The following is a 16,846-nucleotide window of genomic DNA, read 5'->3' as shown; positions in this document are numbered from 1 at the left end:
TTTTTATTTCAATATATAAGTACATATTTAACAACAAACAACAGGGTTAAAGTACTTTTCTATCAATTTTTTTGCATTTTTTGCTAATTAAGGAATTGCTGATGTCATTTTAAATAGTCTTCATCACACCAATACAACTGAGCACCTTAAAATTCTTTCTTCAAAATTTGTGTTTTTGTTTTTTTTTCTGATGTGTTGGCGAGGGGGATTGGTTTCTTCGTCATCTTCCGAGAAATGCCTTTGTAAGCTGGTCGTGTGCACAGACCATCTGTAATATTTAGATATCTGATGACAAAACACCTGTAATCGATCCTCTAATCAAAATTTGAAAATGGTACTGTAGGAGCAGTAATTTTAAGAAGGTAGACATATGAGACCAACATATCCTTCTGCCCAGGAACTATAAAGGATCCATATATAAGAACAAGAAATACAAATTTATTTATGGTAGGGAATGAAATCATTCTTTAGATGCAAAGGATTTTAAATTGGACTAAATAAGCGTCCTTGACTTTTGCTAAATTAAAACAATGTGACTTTTTTTCTAACTTGCCTCTGGAACCTTAATGACCTTAAAGGTAATTGATTAGAGGTTGTTTTGTTATTATTATGTACTTGTTGATTTTCTCTGTACCAATGTAAATTGGCAGTTTGAGAATAAAGATATAGACAGGTATACCATAACAATTACTATACTGTCATTTTGACACATCGGGATATTGCGATTCAATCAAGTACTACTATGAAAGGTTAATTAAAAAGTTACCACTGTACTTTGAGAAAGTGACACCTTCGAAAAAAATTAGGTTCGACAAAGGGGTGGTCTGGTGCTCCATGGGACAAGCCCCTGGATCTGCCATTGAAGGAGTGACCTCTCATCAGCAGCATTAGAACCAAATACTTCGATAGATCTGAATCCTAACATAAAGTGCATACAAGAAGTACTCAAAATACTTTCAAAATAAAAGATTTTCTGAAGACCAGAAAAAAATATTCAATAGCATAAAAATACAAGCCTCCCTTTTGGTTGGTACCTGAATCAAATTGCATTTTGGAGTGAACCAACATTTACTTATCACTAAAGGAAGGCATGTAAATAACTACGTTTTGATGTCACATTTTTAATACTTCTTTCTAAACTTTTGCCAGAGTAACTGTGAAGGTAGTAAGCCATTCTTCTGTTGTAGAGATGAATGAAAGACATTAAAATTAACCTTTTGTAACTGTCTGAGGTAGTTGTCACATATCACCTGCAAAAAAAATGTAACCATAATTCATCAACAAAAGAAGTTAACTATAATACCTGGTTTGTTTTCAGCATACAAAATAACCATCAGTAGTCAATACTTTAACTTAACCATCAGTAGTCAAGACTAACTTAACCATCAGTAGTCAAGACTTTAACTTAACCATCAGTAGTCAAGACTTTAACTTAACCATCAGTAGTTAAGACCTTAACTTAACCATCAGCAGTCAATACTTTAACTTAACCATCAGCAGTCAAGACTTAAACTTAATTACCAGTAGTCAAGACTTTAACTTAACTACCAGTCTTCAAGACTTTAACTTAAACATCAGTAGTTAAGACCTTAACTTAACCATCAGCAGTCAATACTTTAACTTAACCATCAGCAGTCAAGACTTAAACTTAATTACCAGTAGTCAAGACTAACTTAACCATCAGTAGTCAAGACTTTAACTTAACCATCAGTAGTCAAGACTTTAACTTAACCATCAGTAGTCAAGACCTTAACTTAACCATCAGCAGTCAAGACTTTAACTTAACCATCAGTAGTCAACACTTCAACTTAACCATCAAAAGTCAAGACTTAACTTAACCATCAGCAGTCAAGACTTTAACTTAACCATCAGTAGTCAACACTTCAACTTAACCATCAGAAGTCAAGACAACTTCACCATCAGCAGTCAATACTTTAACTTAACCATCAGTAGGCAAGACCTTAACTTAACCACCAGCAGTCAAGACTTTAACTTAACCATCAGCAGTCAAGACTTTAACTTAACCATCAGTAGTCAAGACTTTAACTTGACCATCATTAGTCAAGACTTTAACTTAACCATCAGTAGTCAAGACTTTAACTTGACCATCATTACTCAAGACTTAACTTAACCATCAGTAGTCAAGACTTTAACTTAACCATCAGTAGTCAAGACTTTAACTTAACTACCAGTCTTCAAGACTTTAACTTAAACATCAGTAGTTAAGACTTAACTTAACCATCATTAGTCAAGACTTAACTTAACCATCAGTAGTCAAGACTTTAACTTAACCATCATTAGTCAAGACTTAACTTAACCATCAGCAGTCAAGACTTTAACTTAACTACCAGTAGTCAAGACTTTAACTTAACCATCATTAGTCAACACTTTAACTTAACCATCATTAGTCAAGACTTTAACTTAACCATCAGTAGTCAAGACTTTAACTTAACCATCAGTAGTCAAGACTAACTTAACCACCAGTAGTCAACACTTTAACTTAACCATCAGTAGTCAACACTTAACTTAACCATCAGTAGTCAAGATTTTAACTTAACCATCAGTAGTCAAGACTTTAACTTAACCATCATTAGTCAACACTTTAACTTAACCATCATTAGTCAAGACTTTAACTTAACCATCAGTAGTCAAGACTTTAACTTAACCATCAGTAGTCAACACTTAACTTAACCATCAGTAGTCATGACTTTAACTTAACCCATTGAAATTTGTAATAAAAAGGCAATTTGTACAATATTCTGGTTCCTTATTCTGAACTGTAAGAGCCATAGAGCCCAAATCAATGAAATCTTTTTTTGTGGAACAATTTCATACATATCCATTCACATACAATTAGTACGCAATGAATTGTTCAGACACCAAGTACCAAACATGTAATGGACAAAACATTTTACGACCACAAGATTTCAGAAAGATCTGATAGGTTTTACTGAAGTTATCGTTTTAATAAACAAGTTATTGACACTTTCAATGACAACAGGCTAATACCATTTTATGACTGCAAATTTTTTTGCATTTGTATAAAAACTGGAAGAAATAAGTCCACAGAACAATGATACCCTCGCCATTTCAAAAATTGAAAAGGATAATAAGCAGGAACTATATGAAGCACTAAACCACAGTCTCAAACATAATACAACCATACATAGTCAATCTTTAAACTAAATTCATTCATTTGAACATGTTTATAGCTAAACAATATAACAGCTTCTTGAATTCAGTACTTTTGTTATCTGAACAATCAATAATGAAATGATCCTTTTGCTACTATTGGATTCATTTGAGAATCACTGATTTACACTCCTAATTGACCGACTGATTGTTGGGGTTTAACACCCGAGCAGCAATATTTCAGCTATATTCAGGCTATCACTCCTAATTGAAAACTCAAAATGTTTCTAAATGAGATCACATATGTACTAGTTAATATGGAGGACTATAATTCAAATCATCACCATCACACATACAGAAAAAAGTCTATTAGCACCTCCCCTAACCTGAAATCCTGGATCCGCCCCTGTTATGTATACAATACAATGAATTCAAATATATTAATTTACTGAATACCATTTCAAATGATTACATATTTAATAACTTGTGCATTTATGTATGAGCTATTCCAATCATTATCTGTGACATACTTACAGTGCATAAAAAGAAAGGTGCAGCTGCAGATGGTATATCTTTTTTCAGTGACCTTGCCTGAAAGTCAAAGAAAATAAGTATGTACACTTTTGTACCAAAATCCTCATTTAACTAAGCAGGTGGTTTTCTTACATTGTACATAATTAAGAGGGTGCCCATAGAAGACCCAGGCAGTGGATAGAGCATGCAAAATTTGGTTTTCAAATGTTTTTCATACATTAAAAATTGAATGTTGGTATGTAAATTACTGAAATAGTAAGAATGAAATAAAAAAAATACATATGAAGCACTAGAAACTTTATAATAAAGGAAAATAACTATTTGATTTGTTCATAATGATTCATTTGGGAAATTTGAAAATATATTCCGAGTCGCCACTTTAATAGAGAAAAATAACTGTTCTCTCTGGCATCAAAATGAATTTAACATGACAATTGAAGGCATAATTTTCTCTGTGCCAGCCATTGTGGCATATTATAGTATCTGCTTGGTTCCTACATGAATGTAAAAATGTCAGTACAGAGGCAAGAAATATTTGGCCAATTGAATAGAAAAGGCTAAAATGATACTGCCGCTCATTACATATTTTGAGCCACATATTAATTATCAAATAATATTATCTGACACAATTAGGCACAGAAAGGCAGAACAAAAAAAACTACTTATATGTAACACTGAAGTTTCAAAGACTGTTCATATCACCACTAGATGGTATGGTGCATGTAGACAAAATGCTTTGTATGATAAGTAATAGTGAATGTACCATATAATGTTCCTCAAATACAAAATAGATTGAATTTTGGGTTGTGACCTTTACAATGGTTTCTCTTACCACATCAGAGTCAAATAGCCAACTCTCTATTTAGTATAAAAAAGCACACTGCACCTAGATCTATGCCTTGTAAGTGCATAATCTGTATGTTGAACAGAAGTAGTGAAATTAAATGTGTACTTTAAAATCATATTTATAACTTACTAGAAAAAAAGTGTATGAAAATTGTTTACATGTATGAGTAAATTGCCTCCATGATGTCAGTTTGCAAAAAAGGTAAAAATGTGGTATTTCGTTATCAAATCCAAGTCCATTTTGTGAAAAATTTCTATAAACATCATACCATTAGTATAATGATTTTAAAAGACTTATTTTCCAAGCTTTGTATAAAAAAAAATGTATGCACATATAAGACCTCATTTGTCCTGCAAATTCACAGTGAAATTTAGAAAACTTAGTTATGAAATAAATTGGATTATCTCCCTTTAAAGCCATCAAACGTTTTTTAAAACATATTGTTTTCTACTTTTCTTCATATGATCTCCATCCTTCATAAAAAGCTTCCATAAAACCCACTGAACAATTCATAGATGTTGGCTTGCCAGATTTTGTCCATGTAAACTCACTTTTTGGTTATTTCATTTTGCAAACACCCAACAATAATTACTTAGCTTCGCACACATTTACAAATAGTGCCTAATCTTCCAACCAAGTTTAATCAAAATCAGTTGAAAAATTAATAACGACTTGTGCTAAACAATGTGTATATAATCAAAGTTCAATCCTCATTTTACGGCAAAATAAATTAAATTCATTGGATAACTATCATTTACATGCACCCAGTTCTTAAAAGGTTTCTTATTGTTTTTTTTTTTAATTTTCCTATGATAGCAAAATTTGTTCTGGTCTAAACTTAAATGAAAAAATAATTTAAGTAAAAACAAAACCTACATAGCTATAATAGATTTTCTTACTTACTGTTTCAAGATGCTGTTGGGCCACCATTAAAATTTCCTTTATGATATCACAGACTTCTGCTTGCTTTCTTCCTCTTAATATATCTTCACCAGAAACCTTTGCCTGTAGGGAATAGTCATATTATAAGATGAGTCCCTGGGAATCAATAAAACCAACATTGTGTTTTCCCAAGAACTCTGAAGGTACATGTATACTGAAGGTACTTACCAGTTACAAAAGATTACTATGGGGATGACCTACTTTGACATGAGGGCAACATATTACATATGTAGTATTTTCTAAACCTTGCAATAAACAGTCTTTAGCATTGAGTAATGTTGCAAAAGTGTAATAAGTATAATAAATGGGTACCAACAAAACAAGAGTATATTTTTAAATGCAAATTCGTTTAAAATGAACTACTAGTAATTAACATTAAAATTGAAAGTTGGGTTTGGCCAACCATATGCAGTTGTAAAATTCATGATAAGGGCAGCATAGTACTGGAAAATGAAATCATCAAGCAGTCCCATGATAAATTGGTCAAGGGAAACCTCTACAAATTAAATAATCTAATGTACAATTATACATAATCTTAATGAAAGCTTCACTAGAAAATATTTGTGTAAACATTCCTATCTGTCAGATCAAAATGAGAAGTTTTCTAGCTATGCTTATCTCCCTTTCATAAACACTGTGTCGAAACTCCTAATGCAGGTTTTACAGTTTAATCACTGGATTCACAGATTTTCTAACACCTGTGTTTGTTAATTTACAGTCATTCTCAGAGAAAAAAAGTGGGTAGCACAAGTAAATTACTCTGATATGAATGACAATTTAGTTAATCTATATAGAAATATTCTTTTCTAAAATAATCAACCTTAGAGCAGTTGTCTACAAAATTAAAAGTGTAATATTTTCTCAATCATTCGTGAAAAGCAAATGTAAATGAAGCAAATTTTGTCTCTTTCACCTCAAAACAGCCAGTCAGGAATCTCAAATGCATATCATACACAACTTTAGTCATCATATAGTCTGCAGAGTTTTCATATTTCCTATAAATGCTCTCATATTTACATAATCAATTTTAATTTTAATTTTACTTTAAAGCCCTGTTTGACAGTTTTACTTGTAATAATGGTTGCATTTTATACTCATATTTCTATACAAATTAATTAAACTGACATTCATATCAGAGTACCATAATTTACTTATGCCACCCACTTTTTTTCTTAGATAAGAACCGAAAATTAACAAACCCCGGTGTTGAAACTCTAAAATCTGTGTTAGATACAGTGATGAAGGACTTCTAGGTTTTGTATAACTTGACATTTTAATGGAAAGAAGTAGAATACAAAAGCGTCAAACAGGGAAAAATATGTAGACAATGACTCAGCAGAAAAAAAACATCAAAAGTACAACAAAGAACTAGAATAGAATTTATTAATAGTCAGAAAGTGCCCTGTCTTAATCAAGAGTACACAAAAAGTCAATTACCCATAATTGAACTAATTTTATAATGCACATTTTTTCACTATAATAAACTACTTAACAAAAACATTGATTACTATGCATATATTTAAAAAACTTTCATTCATGATTTTTCAACAAACCTTCATAAGAGATTCTCTAGGCAGGTAAATTCTACCTTTACTGGTATTATATGGTAATGACCTGAGTAAAGTGACCAAACCATATGATTTACCAATGTGACTAGCTGCATCCTGGATATGTTTATCTTTAAACCCTGAAAAAAATTATACATGCTGAAAAAATAATTAGAGATACAATAAATAAGAAATTCTGAAACATAACTGTGATGACAAACCAATAAGGTACCATGTATGTATGACTTAAGTGACTGCTGACAAAAAGAAAAGCAAAAAAATACATGTGATAAAAACTATGTGAAATGTCAGAGAGTTCAGGTTTTAAACAATGAAATTCAGATGGAAAATGAGAAAAAAAGTTGCCTCATATGTAATGAAATAACAACAATATACTAATTGTCTTACAAACATAAACAAATGTATTTACATATACTACAAAAATGTATAAAAATACCAGGTAAGTTTTACCTTTATATGTGGAGAAAGATAAAATCATTTTTCTGTACTATTCCACAATATTAAAAGCTTAAATTTCTGTTAAAAATGTCTTTTCACTCTTTCAAAGATACATTGATATTTCCTGTAACATTGATAATGCCTCAAGTAGCAAACAAGGGCATTACCTATGTTTCAATTAATAGTACTTTCACAAAGCCTAGAAAGGCTGCCAGTTTATCGATAATGCCCTCTACGTAGGCAACTTTTGCATATATTTCATTGAAGAATCTGAAACAGGTATTACTCTGTGATGATGTCCTCTTCATATTTAATCACACAAATTCTTTCCAAGAAATTAAGGAAGCACAAATTTTCAAACTAAAGCTTTTTTCTTTTTAACAAAAACATTTAGCAAAGGCTATTCAGAAATTATTGATTGACATAGGTTTTCTCCCCTACTTATAGCAATTACAAGTAAAAACAATCAATTCCTATCACGTGTCACTCAATTTTAATTTGGAATGGTACTTGACCTTGTGAAGACCACCTGATATTCTATTACTATTGCATGTTTGTGTGTAATATTTAAGAATACTGTGAGACACTCAGGAACAATGTACCTATTTAAGGAATAAAACACTGTCCTTCTGACCTAAGGGCTGTTCCATTAAAAGATATGAGGTACCCAGGAAAGTCACTTTTTTTCACCAGGGGAGTCACTCATAGAAGTTCTATTGATGTTTTGTATTAAACTTTATAGTTTGTAAAGAGACCTGAACACCCAACCACATACAAAGATTTAAAGTGCCTTCCCCGTTCCTTGTATGTTTTACTGGAACAGTCCTAAGAAGGGGGTATTATGCATAATTTTTCTCCCTTCCATACCTTCAGCCTCTAGAATCAAACAGATTAGAGAAGACTTTGTATGTTCAGCATAAACTTCTAAATCTTTAATAGATCTGTAGTAGTCTTCATTTAGTTGTCTATACTAAAACAAAATATATGTCAAACAGGATGAAATGTTGGTTAGCTGTCTATACTGAAAACAAAATAAATGTCAAACAGGATGAAATGTTGGTTAGCTGTCTATATTGAAAACAAAATAAATGTCAAAGAGCATGAAATGTTGGTTAGATAATTACTTTGATGAATTAATTTTAGCAATGTCAATTATCATGTAGGATAAATATACACCCTGGTATTGTAGGTCTGAACAAACCGTCTACACATAAATGTACTTGTATAAGTATCTACTGTTCTTGGGGTATCAATTTTCCTGGTTTTTGTGAGTTTGGCAAGTGACCATGAAAAGGAAATTTTCCCCTCCATATGTATGATGGATTTAATAATCCACGAATTCAAGAATATATAAACTGACATTTTTTCCCCTAAACCACAAAAATTGGTACTAACCAATATAAGTACTTTCACAGTATCCACAAAATTTGTAGTTTGGTTCTAGTACATTGATTGCAGTGGGTAGTTATATAAAATTCTCTACTTTTTATCCAATAGCTTCTGATGACAATTTTTTTTTTCATAGCATATACTAATGTATTAGATGAAATTGATTTTTACAGTTATTCATCAATAAATATGAAAAATACTTAAAACTCTATTTTCTTACCCTTGCATCGACAATTTGTAACAGGTAATCTTTTGTGATCTTCTTCCTTAAGACACACTATCAAAAATTATAATTGTAAAAAGAAACTAAGAGGAGTGAACCACTCATCTGGATTTAATATCCTTCAACTGAATAAATTAGAATAATTAAAATTCAAATAAAGAAAAAATTGTGTGGTTTCCTATTCATACCAGTGTATGTTCTTCAGTTAAAAATCAAAGAAGTTAAGTTTTTACAGGTGAAGGGTAATAACTTCTCCAATTTGAATCCCATTTAAAAAACCAAAGCCCTAACAATTCTGCCCACGCAATTCACTTGAATTTTCCATATCTCTTCAATTTTTTACACATTACCCAAAAAAGGAGAATCACCTCCATATTTTATTCATAGCTACAGTAGCCATGGTTCTGATTTTAAATATGCTTGATAATGTTTTGAAACTATATACTCCAAAGTATATTGTGATAAAATTAATTATTTCAGAAAAGAAGATTTCTGTAGTATTAATTGACAACAGACACCTAGTGATGGTATATGCTCAAATAGACTTTTATTTAAGTGAGCTTACAATACTTATGAATAAAAATACATGTACACATATAACATTCAACTGCAGAACTTAACTTTGGGAGGGTAAATATAAAAAAGAATATTACTTATGCCTGCCATAGAAGACAGTAGTTAAATGAATACACAGCAACGTTACTATAAATAACACTTTAGCATTTTCAACATGGTACATGTAATCATATTTCTAATCAAATAATATATTACTGGTATATAAAGCCATACTGTATTTTAATAGCAAAATGTATTTGATTATTTACATTTCAGTAAAAATACATGTACTATGACACCATATAGAATATAGATAACCATTTCGTTCATTTTTTAATTATTATATACTGGTAAATACATTATCATTAATTTTAACTTAAATTATTCTTTATAAGTGTATCAATCAAGTATATTTATAAAATAGTTATATATACCTGATATAAAGCTAACGCTGTAGGTGTGTGAGGAGGGTTACCCTGAAATACACACAATTATCATTCAAATTCCAAATAACATTCATGACAGTCCCTATTGCAATTTTACATTTTAAATCAGTAGTCTAGGATTCCATTTTCCTGTCATCCCGTCCAAGTGCAAGTTTGGTGAGAGAGAGTTTATGCTCCACTTTCCCTTGGCAAATAGAAAATCTGAATTTTAATAGGATTTGTGAAGTTTTGAAAGCAGACTGTGGGAAAGTTAATCTTTATTTTGAGTTTTCCTGTGGAAATCTAGAATTTTGAAAAATCCAAGAACACTGTAAGTTAAATAACTCTGAATAAGATTTGGTGAATAGAGCCAAAATGGTAATGGTATATTAAATAAGCCATTTTCTGTCAATGACAATTAAATGATGGCCTACCGAATTTAAACAAAATGACAATATCTTCTTGATCTATTGGACATTTCTTTCTAGAGATATAATAGATTTAATTATACCTAAGATAAAAAATTCAAATTGGAAAAATAAAGGGAAAGAATACTACCTTTGTTGGTGCAGTGACAGAAATTTTATTTTGTATATAAAGTAAGTTTTATTAAGATGATATCATCATTGCACCAAATTTCCAAATATTTTACTTGCAATAATTGGTGATATACTAATGATCTCTGTCAAACAGGCTAAATTTCTCTTTATCTGAGGTTTGCGCATCGTGTACTTAAAGTCAGAACTTTAAAATATCCTTAAATTCTATGCTACAGATGTACAACGTAGATTTATGATTTCTTACTTCAAATATCTTTTCTATACTGTCTTTCCAAAACTGCATTCTGACCAATCCAGTTTTGATATCAGACGAAAAATTCATATCACCAATCTAAAAAACAACAGAATATGAAACTGAAATTTCAAGCAGTCTACAATATACAATGTATTATATAGATTTACACATTAAATATGAAGTTACAATGTCATTATTTTATGAACCTTCCTTATAAATCATTTTATTTACAAATCACATTTAAAACAATCTTTAAAAACATTTATAAATTATTACTATATAGATAGCAGTGATTTATCAAATGTTCCCTGTGTAAAAAAAAAAGATCAATCATTCATACTGCATAAATTCTTAAGTTTCACTCCCAGACTTTCTACCACAAAATAGTCACAAAATGTCACAAGAAAAAATATCAATCCGTGGTTCAAAAAAATAAAAATTTATGTCGAAAATTATAACTAATAATGTAAGAAATATATATAACACATAGGATAATCAGCTGGTTATTCACTCATTCCAATTAATTATCCTGTTATTATTCAATACTATAAAGAACATTATCACATGTTCATACCATTGATTGTATTTATAAATTCATGAGTCAATTTAAAGACTCGTTTTAGTATTAAACCCATGACCCCCTTCATTAGAAGCAAGAACACAACATATTAAAGTTACTTCATTGTTTGTACCTGTGCTGTCTCCACATTTAAAGCATTTACTGCCAATGACACTGGTTGAACAGACGGGGGCAATAGTCTGGTACAAAGGTATGCCTCATAATCATACTTCCTGTAGAAGATAGAACAGATAATATGCAAGAAGTAGAACATAAATATTGTCATTGGTCAGTAGTCTTCAAATGTAGCAATCAAGCAGTTCTTTTCAAAACTGATCTTTACATGTAAATGTATGAGCCAGTAATGTGTAAAGAAAACCATTGGAAATGTAAATTTTTGGTTGTCAGATAAAGAACTTGTAGTGATGACTGATTGTAGTACATAATCTGGTACAAAAAAGATACGCAAGTAGTTCATCATAAATAATGTCATAACTGTTGGAAATATACAGACATCTTCTCAAAAACATACACATATTTGTATAAATATAATATTACAATAATATGGATGCTGATCTTTGTATAATTTCATTGAAATAAAAGCAATATAAAAAATGAGTAGTCATTTTGAAAATCAGATGCAGTATCACAAATTTCAAAGAATAATATTTATCTACCGGTACTCAGGATACTCAAAACATATGTGAATATACAGCTTTGCATCTCTGAGTTTTAAATGTGATTAAATTTTTGACTCAGTATTTATGTGGACACTTTGTTACATAGTGATAAATTTGTGGAAATGGGTAAAATCAAGCTCTGAAACAGCATCTGATGTACAAAATTCAGTCTTATGCTGCAGCCAGCCCTCTCAGAAAATGCAAGAATCTTGCAAAATCTGGAAAAGGGAATGATTTAAGCAACATCATAGCATTTTGTTAATATAGATGAAAAAACAAACTTGTCTTAGAACTGCGCAAACACTATTATAATTCATTACCAAGTATCATATTTCTGTTTAAAAAAATTAAAAGGAAGGAAAACAAATGTTCTGAAAGGGATTGTTCAAAGACTACAATTGATGAAGTATTTTGCTAAGATAATACATAAATTAATAACTTTTATGTTGTTTTACATAATAATACCAAATATATCTTTATCTAATGATAGCGTCAATGTATGGTCAAACAATTGTTTCCACCATTTTTCAGAAGTGTTCGAAAAAGGTTTTAATTTTAGGCATTCAAAGTATTTGTGCTCAATAGTTTCTACTTCATTACATTTTTCCCACTTCTTATTGGCAACACATCCCAACTTCTGTAATAAATACTTATGTGCGGCTATTCTGTGCAATACCTTGTACTGAAAAGTTTGAAGACAACTTTTGATCATGCACTCAAAAGGCAATTTATCTCCCATATTAGTCTGTTAATTTGAACAATGAAAATTTCTTTCTACTTCTCTACAGCTGTGGGAGCAACTTTTTCATCATATAACAACATTTTGAGAGTAAATCTAACTCAGTGGCAATGTCATGTTTTCATGAGTAAACATGATTTTGAAAGAACTGCTTTCAACCTTGACATAATCTTCTGAAAGTAAAAGTTTCCAAGAATTCAGAATAGATGCCTTTACAGACAGAATATCTTAAAAGGAGACGTTTACTTGATATTTTTGTTTAGAGATGTATGTGAAATAATCTCAAAAGAAGGCATAAGAGACTTCTTTCCATTTCGCTTTGGAATCTGACATTAATCTTTTGACCCACATAATTCTCTGAGCAATCATCTGGTGTTCAAATTATGTGCTTTCAGTCCTCCATCACTGATCGATTGCTAAATGACTTTTTGCTCTTTTTTTTTAATAGGACCATTCGACAATAAAAATTTCTGAATGATATTTTGAATCTTTGTCATGTAGCAGGATGGTACATGTTCAGATGAAGCAACATATATCAATTTTGATATAGCTAAAGAATATGGTAACTTTACCAATTAGTGAGAGGGGCCTCCCCTGTCAAATTTTTAGTAAATTTTCCATTCTAACAATACAATTATCAAGGTTTTTAGAGTCTACATTCATTATGGTGTAAAAATACATACAAAGCATTTTAAAAACATTTGCCCATTTAATTGGTAAAGAACATTTTCTATTAAATTTGTCTCTACGGATCCAAATGTCTTTGTTAGATTGACTTTTAAACCTGAAATCTTTCTAAAATCATCAAATATTTTCAGACATATCTTAGCTGACATCCTTAAAAAACATGTTGTGTCATCAGCTAATTGTGATGTCTTAATCTCTACATCTCCAATCCTAAACCAGTGACATCTTTGCCATACACCCCTTTTATTATTAAGATATCTGAACTGAAACCATTGTTTACAAAAGCTAGAAATATCAGTGCATAGTAACTTTACCCATTTTTTAAAAGTATCACAAAAATTAAAGGCAGACACAATACTGTATGATTAATGAAAATTTCAAGGAAGATTTATGTTTCAAAAAGTATAAATAAATGAAATTATGAATATCATTCAACCAATTATTAATATTTATCATTTATCGATGTACAGTATTGATATTAATAAACAAATCATAAATATTTAGTTATTTATATTTATAAATAAACAATACTTCTTGATATTTATAAATGAATCATAGATATTAAGAAATGAATTTTATATTTATTATAAAATAATCCTTCTTGATATTTATAAACACATCATAAATATCAATAATTCATGTATTAATATGAATATTTCATTTATTTATATCAATAGTTCATTTATTAAAACAAATAATTCACTAATTAAATCAATTATTCATTTATCAATATTTACAATTCATGTATAAATATCAAGAAATATTGTGTATTTGTAAATATCAATAATTCAATTATAAATATTTCTAATTAATTTTTTAATGTTTATAATGTACATGTATGTATGTTTTAATATTAATAAATAATTTATAAATATTTATAATTCATTTATTTAAAATCATAATAAGCATTTTTGTCCACTTTGGTTTGCCATATTCTATCCCTTACCATATGGATAACAAATTTTCTCTATAAGAGCAAGGAATGGAATCTCGCACAATTTTACATAGTACAATAATGAATATGTTGCGTTTGGTGATATACAGCGAGATTACCCCATGATGCATTTAGTTGATGCCGAGCATGATGGCGGATGATTTCTATCATTATAAATTTTATCTTAATAATAAGTTTTATAACTGTAGCTTTCCCTGCATTTTTTATATCGTTTTTATATGCCTTGGTTTTGACTCCTGACTGTGTAACCCTGCCTTCAAGGGGGGTTTCCCTCCTTATTTAAAATTCAAACTCTTTCTTCAAAATCTGAATTACCATCATAAAATTTGTTTTAAATTGAACAAAAATATTCTGAGGGTATATATAAGAAATTTTATAGCTGTTGCCTCCCATTCTTTCATGATATCAATGATTTTATTTGACAAACTGTTGATATAAAAAATGGTGACAAGAGTCATGCCGCCGAAAAAGGAATTCCCTCCTAAATTAAAATTCTAAATCATTCTTCAAAACCTGGACGATCATCATAAAATTTGTTTTAAATTGATACAAAATGGTCTGAGGGTGTATATAAGGATGTTTATAGCTGTAGCTTCCCCTACTTTTGTGATATCAATGTTTTATAAAACCTAACTTTGACTTCAATAGCAGTATAGCTATAGCAAGTATAGAATATTACAATTCAGAACAAATATTATATTACACTTTTACCATTCAGAACAAATATTCTATATGATATTTTTACCATTTGGAACAAATATAACATAATATTTCAACTTTTTTAAATAAATATCCACTTAAGAATTAATATTTATATTTGTGTATTATTTTCACCATTTTGAATAAAAATAGCATTATGTCTTTTACAAAATATATATTTCTAAAGACCGACGTAACTCAAATACACTACAAACATGTGTATTTATTCAATTGATTTTTTTTTAATCTTTCATATCCTTGAAAAAAAAGAAAATAAATGGAAATCCTAAATTAAAACATTGTTTTCGATTATTATGTAGGCATGAATGAAAATGTTTGTTTTGTTTGTTTGTTGGGGTTTAACGTCCGAGCAGCAATATTTCAGCTATATTCAGACGATGAACATGAAATTGATAATATGAACATGAAATGATGATGGAATGAAAAGGGAATGGGACACAAGGACAATGGGGTCGACAAATTTTGATTGCCACTGGAAATAGGGAGAGGTGGGTAGGGTCGGCAATTTAGCCTCCTGTGGCGGAGCCCTATGGTTCCTACTCCGGGAGAATACCACAGTAGGGTTCTTTAACGTGCGAGGAACGTGGCATCTTTCCCAACACGATGCACCACTATGGTTTGCGGTCAGATTTACCGTATTATAGCCCGACCACCCCAGCATGTAAGAAGCCAGGGGTACCCCATTCCACCACCTGGGGCACACATCCCAGTTGCTCTGTGAGCAGAGAGCCCTAGCCCCCGGCTATGGTTCTGAGCACTATTTAGTCGCCTTTTACGACAAGCTTAGCGCTGCTGCGGGCCTATTCTTTTAACACCCGGACCTGCACGGGGCTGAATGAAAATGAGAAGCCTTGATATTTATTCCAAAGAAAATTTATTATGTAATAAAAATTTCATTTGGAATTTACTTTATGTGATACTTATTTTGATGCATCGGCACTTTTATTATGCATTTGGAAAATATATTACATAAAATAAACTCCAATTGGAATTTTTGTTCTATAATGAATTGTCTTTGGAATAAATATTATGGTGGAACTTCTATTCCGTGACATAACCAAAAACTGAGAGTTTGTTTTAGGAATTCGGCGCCGGAGATACTAAATTTTTGCTTTGACCACAAGCGGTGCACCAAATCAGGGATTAATTCCCAACTTTCTTGAGATTTCACCTCACCAAGTCTGCACAGTAGCTCATATTCGTAGGAAAGTTGATTTTGCTAAAAGTTCTTATTTTTGTCCCTAAACACAATTTACTACCAGCGTAAGTATTGCAACTTATGCATTTGGAACAACTAAGAATCTTGGAGGTGACTTCGGCTGCCATGATTTTTTTAATCAAAATTACCTTCCCTTTTATTTACTTCCGGTGTTTGGTCTTTAGAATTTCAGACAAGAAAAAAAACCTGTAGCGTTAACAATAAAGAGAAAAATAAAAAGTTTTCAGACCAACTCCTAAATATTTTGATGTAATTTTTTAGTTGAAATGTCTCTATTTTATGTAAATAAAATGTATATATCATTTGTCTTATTTAAGAGGGTTTTTTTTTAATTTCAATCAAAAGTTCTATAGCGTCTTTGGCGATCCTGGATGCCTTTGATGTACTTTAGTATGACCGAGATGAAATAATGCACGATCGAATTTAACACACAGGTTCT

At 30.5% G+C, this 16,846-nt stretch overlaps 1 protein-coding gene across 3 annotated transcripts; it reads right to left on the bottom strand.

Moving 5' to 3' along the window:
* Nucleotides 1-1,105: 1,105 nt before the first annotated feature.
* LOC148616248 (NADH dehydrogenase (ubiquinone) complex I, assembly factor 6-like) lies at nt 1,106-16,531 on the bottom strand. Of its 3 annotated transcripts, none has more exons than XM_088583118.1 (10): nt 16,448-16,531; nt 11,541-11,640; nt 10,858-10,944; nt 10,063-10,104; nt 9,071-9,127; nt 8,329-8,431; nt 7,009-7,142; nt 5,417-5,518; nt 3,667-3,723; nt 1,106-1,250 (listed from the first exon to the last, which is right to left on the bottom strand). In XM_088583118.1, exons 1-10 carry the CDS (start codon nt 16,471-16,473, stop codon nt 1,122-1,124), a joined length of 837 nt encoding a protein of 278 aa, XP_088439244.1. In that variant the 5' UTR covers nt 16,474-16,531; the 3' UTR covers nt 1,106-1,121. The 3 variants fall into 3 exon arrangements, with proteins under 3 accessions (XP_088439244.1, XP_088439243.1, XP_088439246.1); XM_088583117.1 differs by having other exon boundaries at nt 16,360-16,521; XM_088583120.1 differs by having other exon boundaries at nt 16,365-16,502.
* Between the last annotated feature and the right edge of the window lie 315 nt (nt 16,532-16,846).

This window comes from Perna viridis, chromosome 5, assembly GCF_037379345.1.
Source record: "Perna viridis isolate PV_CMFRI_1.1 ecotype Kerala chromosome 5, ASM3737934v1, whole genome shotgun sequence".
Taxonomy (NCBI): Eukaryota; Metazoa; Mollusca; class Bivalvia; order Mytilida; family Mytilidae; genus Perna; species Perna viridis.
The sequence above is the reverse complement of the archived record's forward strand: the minus strand, read 5'-3'. Positions and strand labels throughout refer to the sequence as shown.

What these genes read in the sequence shown, in the direction of transcription:
- LOC148616248 (XM_088583117.1), bottom strand. Translation starts at nt 16,514, where the DNA reads ATGGCAGCCGAAGTCACCTCCAAGATTCTTAGTTGTTCCAAATGCATA. An exon ending in TACAAATTGTCGATGCAAGG is followed by an intron (nt 8,432 to 9,070) that starts GTAAGAAAATAG and finishes ATTTTGTTTTAG; the next exon opens with TATAGACAACTAAATGAAGA. An exon ending in CCCAACAGCATCTTGAAACA is followed by an intron (nt 3,724 to 5,416) that starts GTAAGTAAGAAA and finishes TTTGACTTTCAG; the next exon opens with GCAAGGTCACTGAAAAAAGA.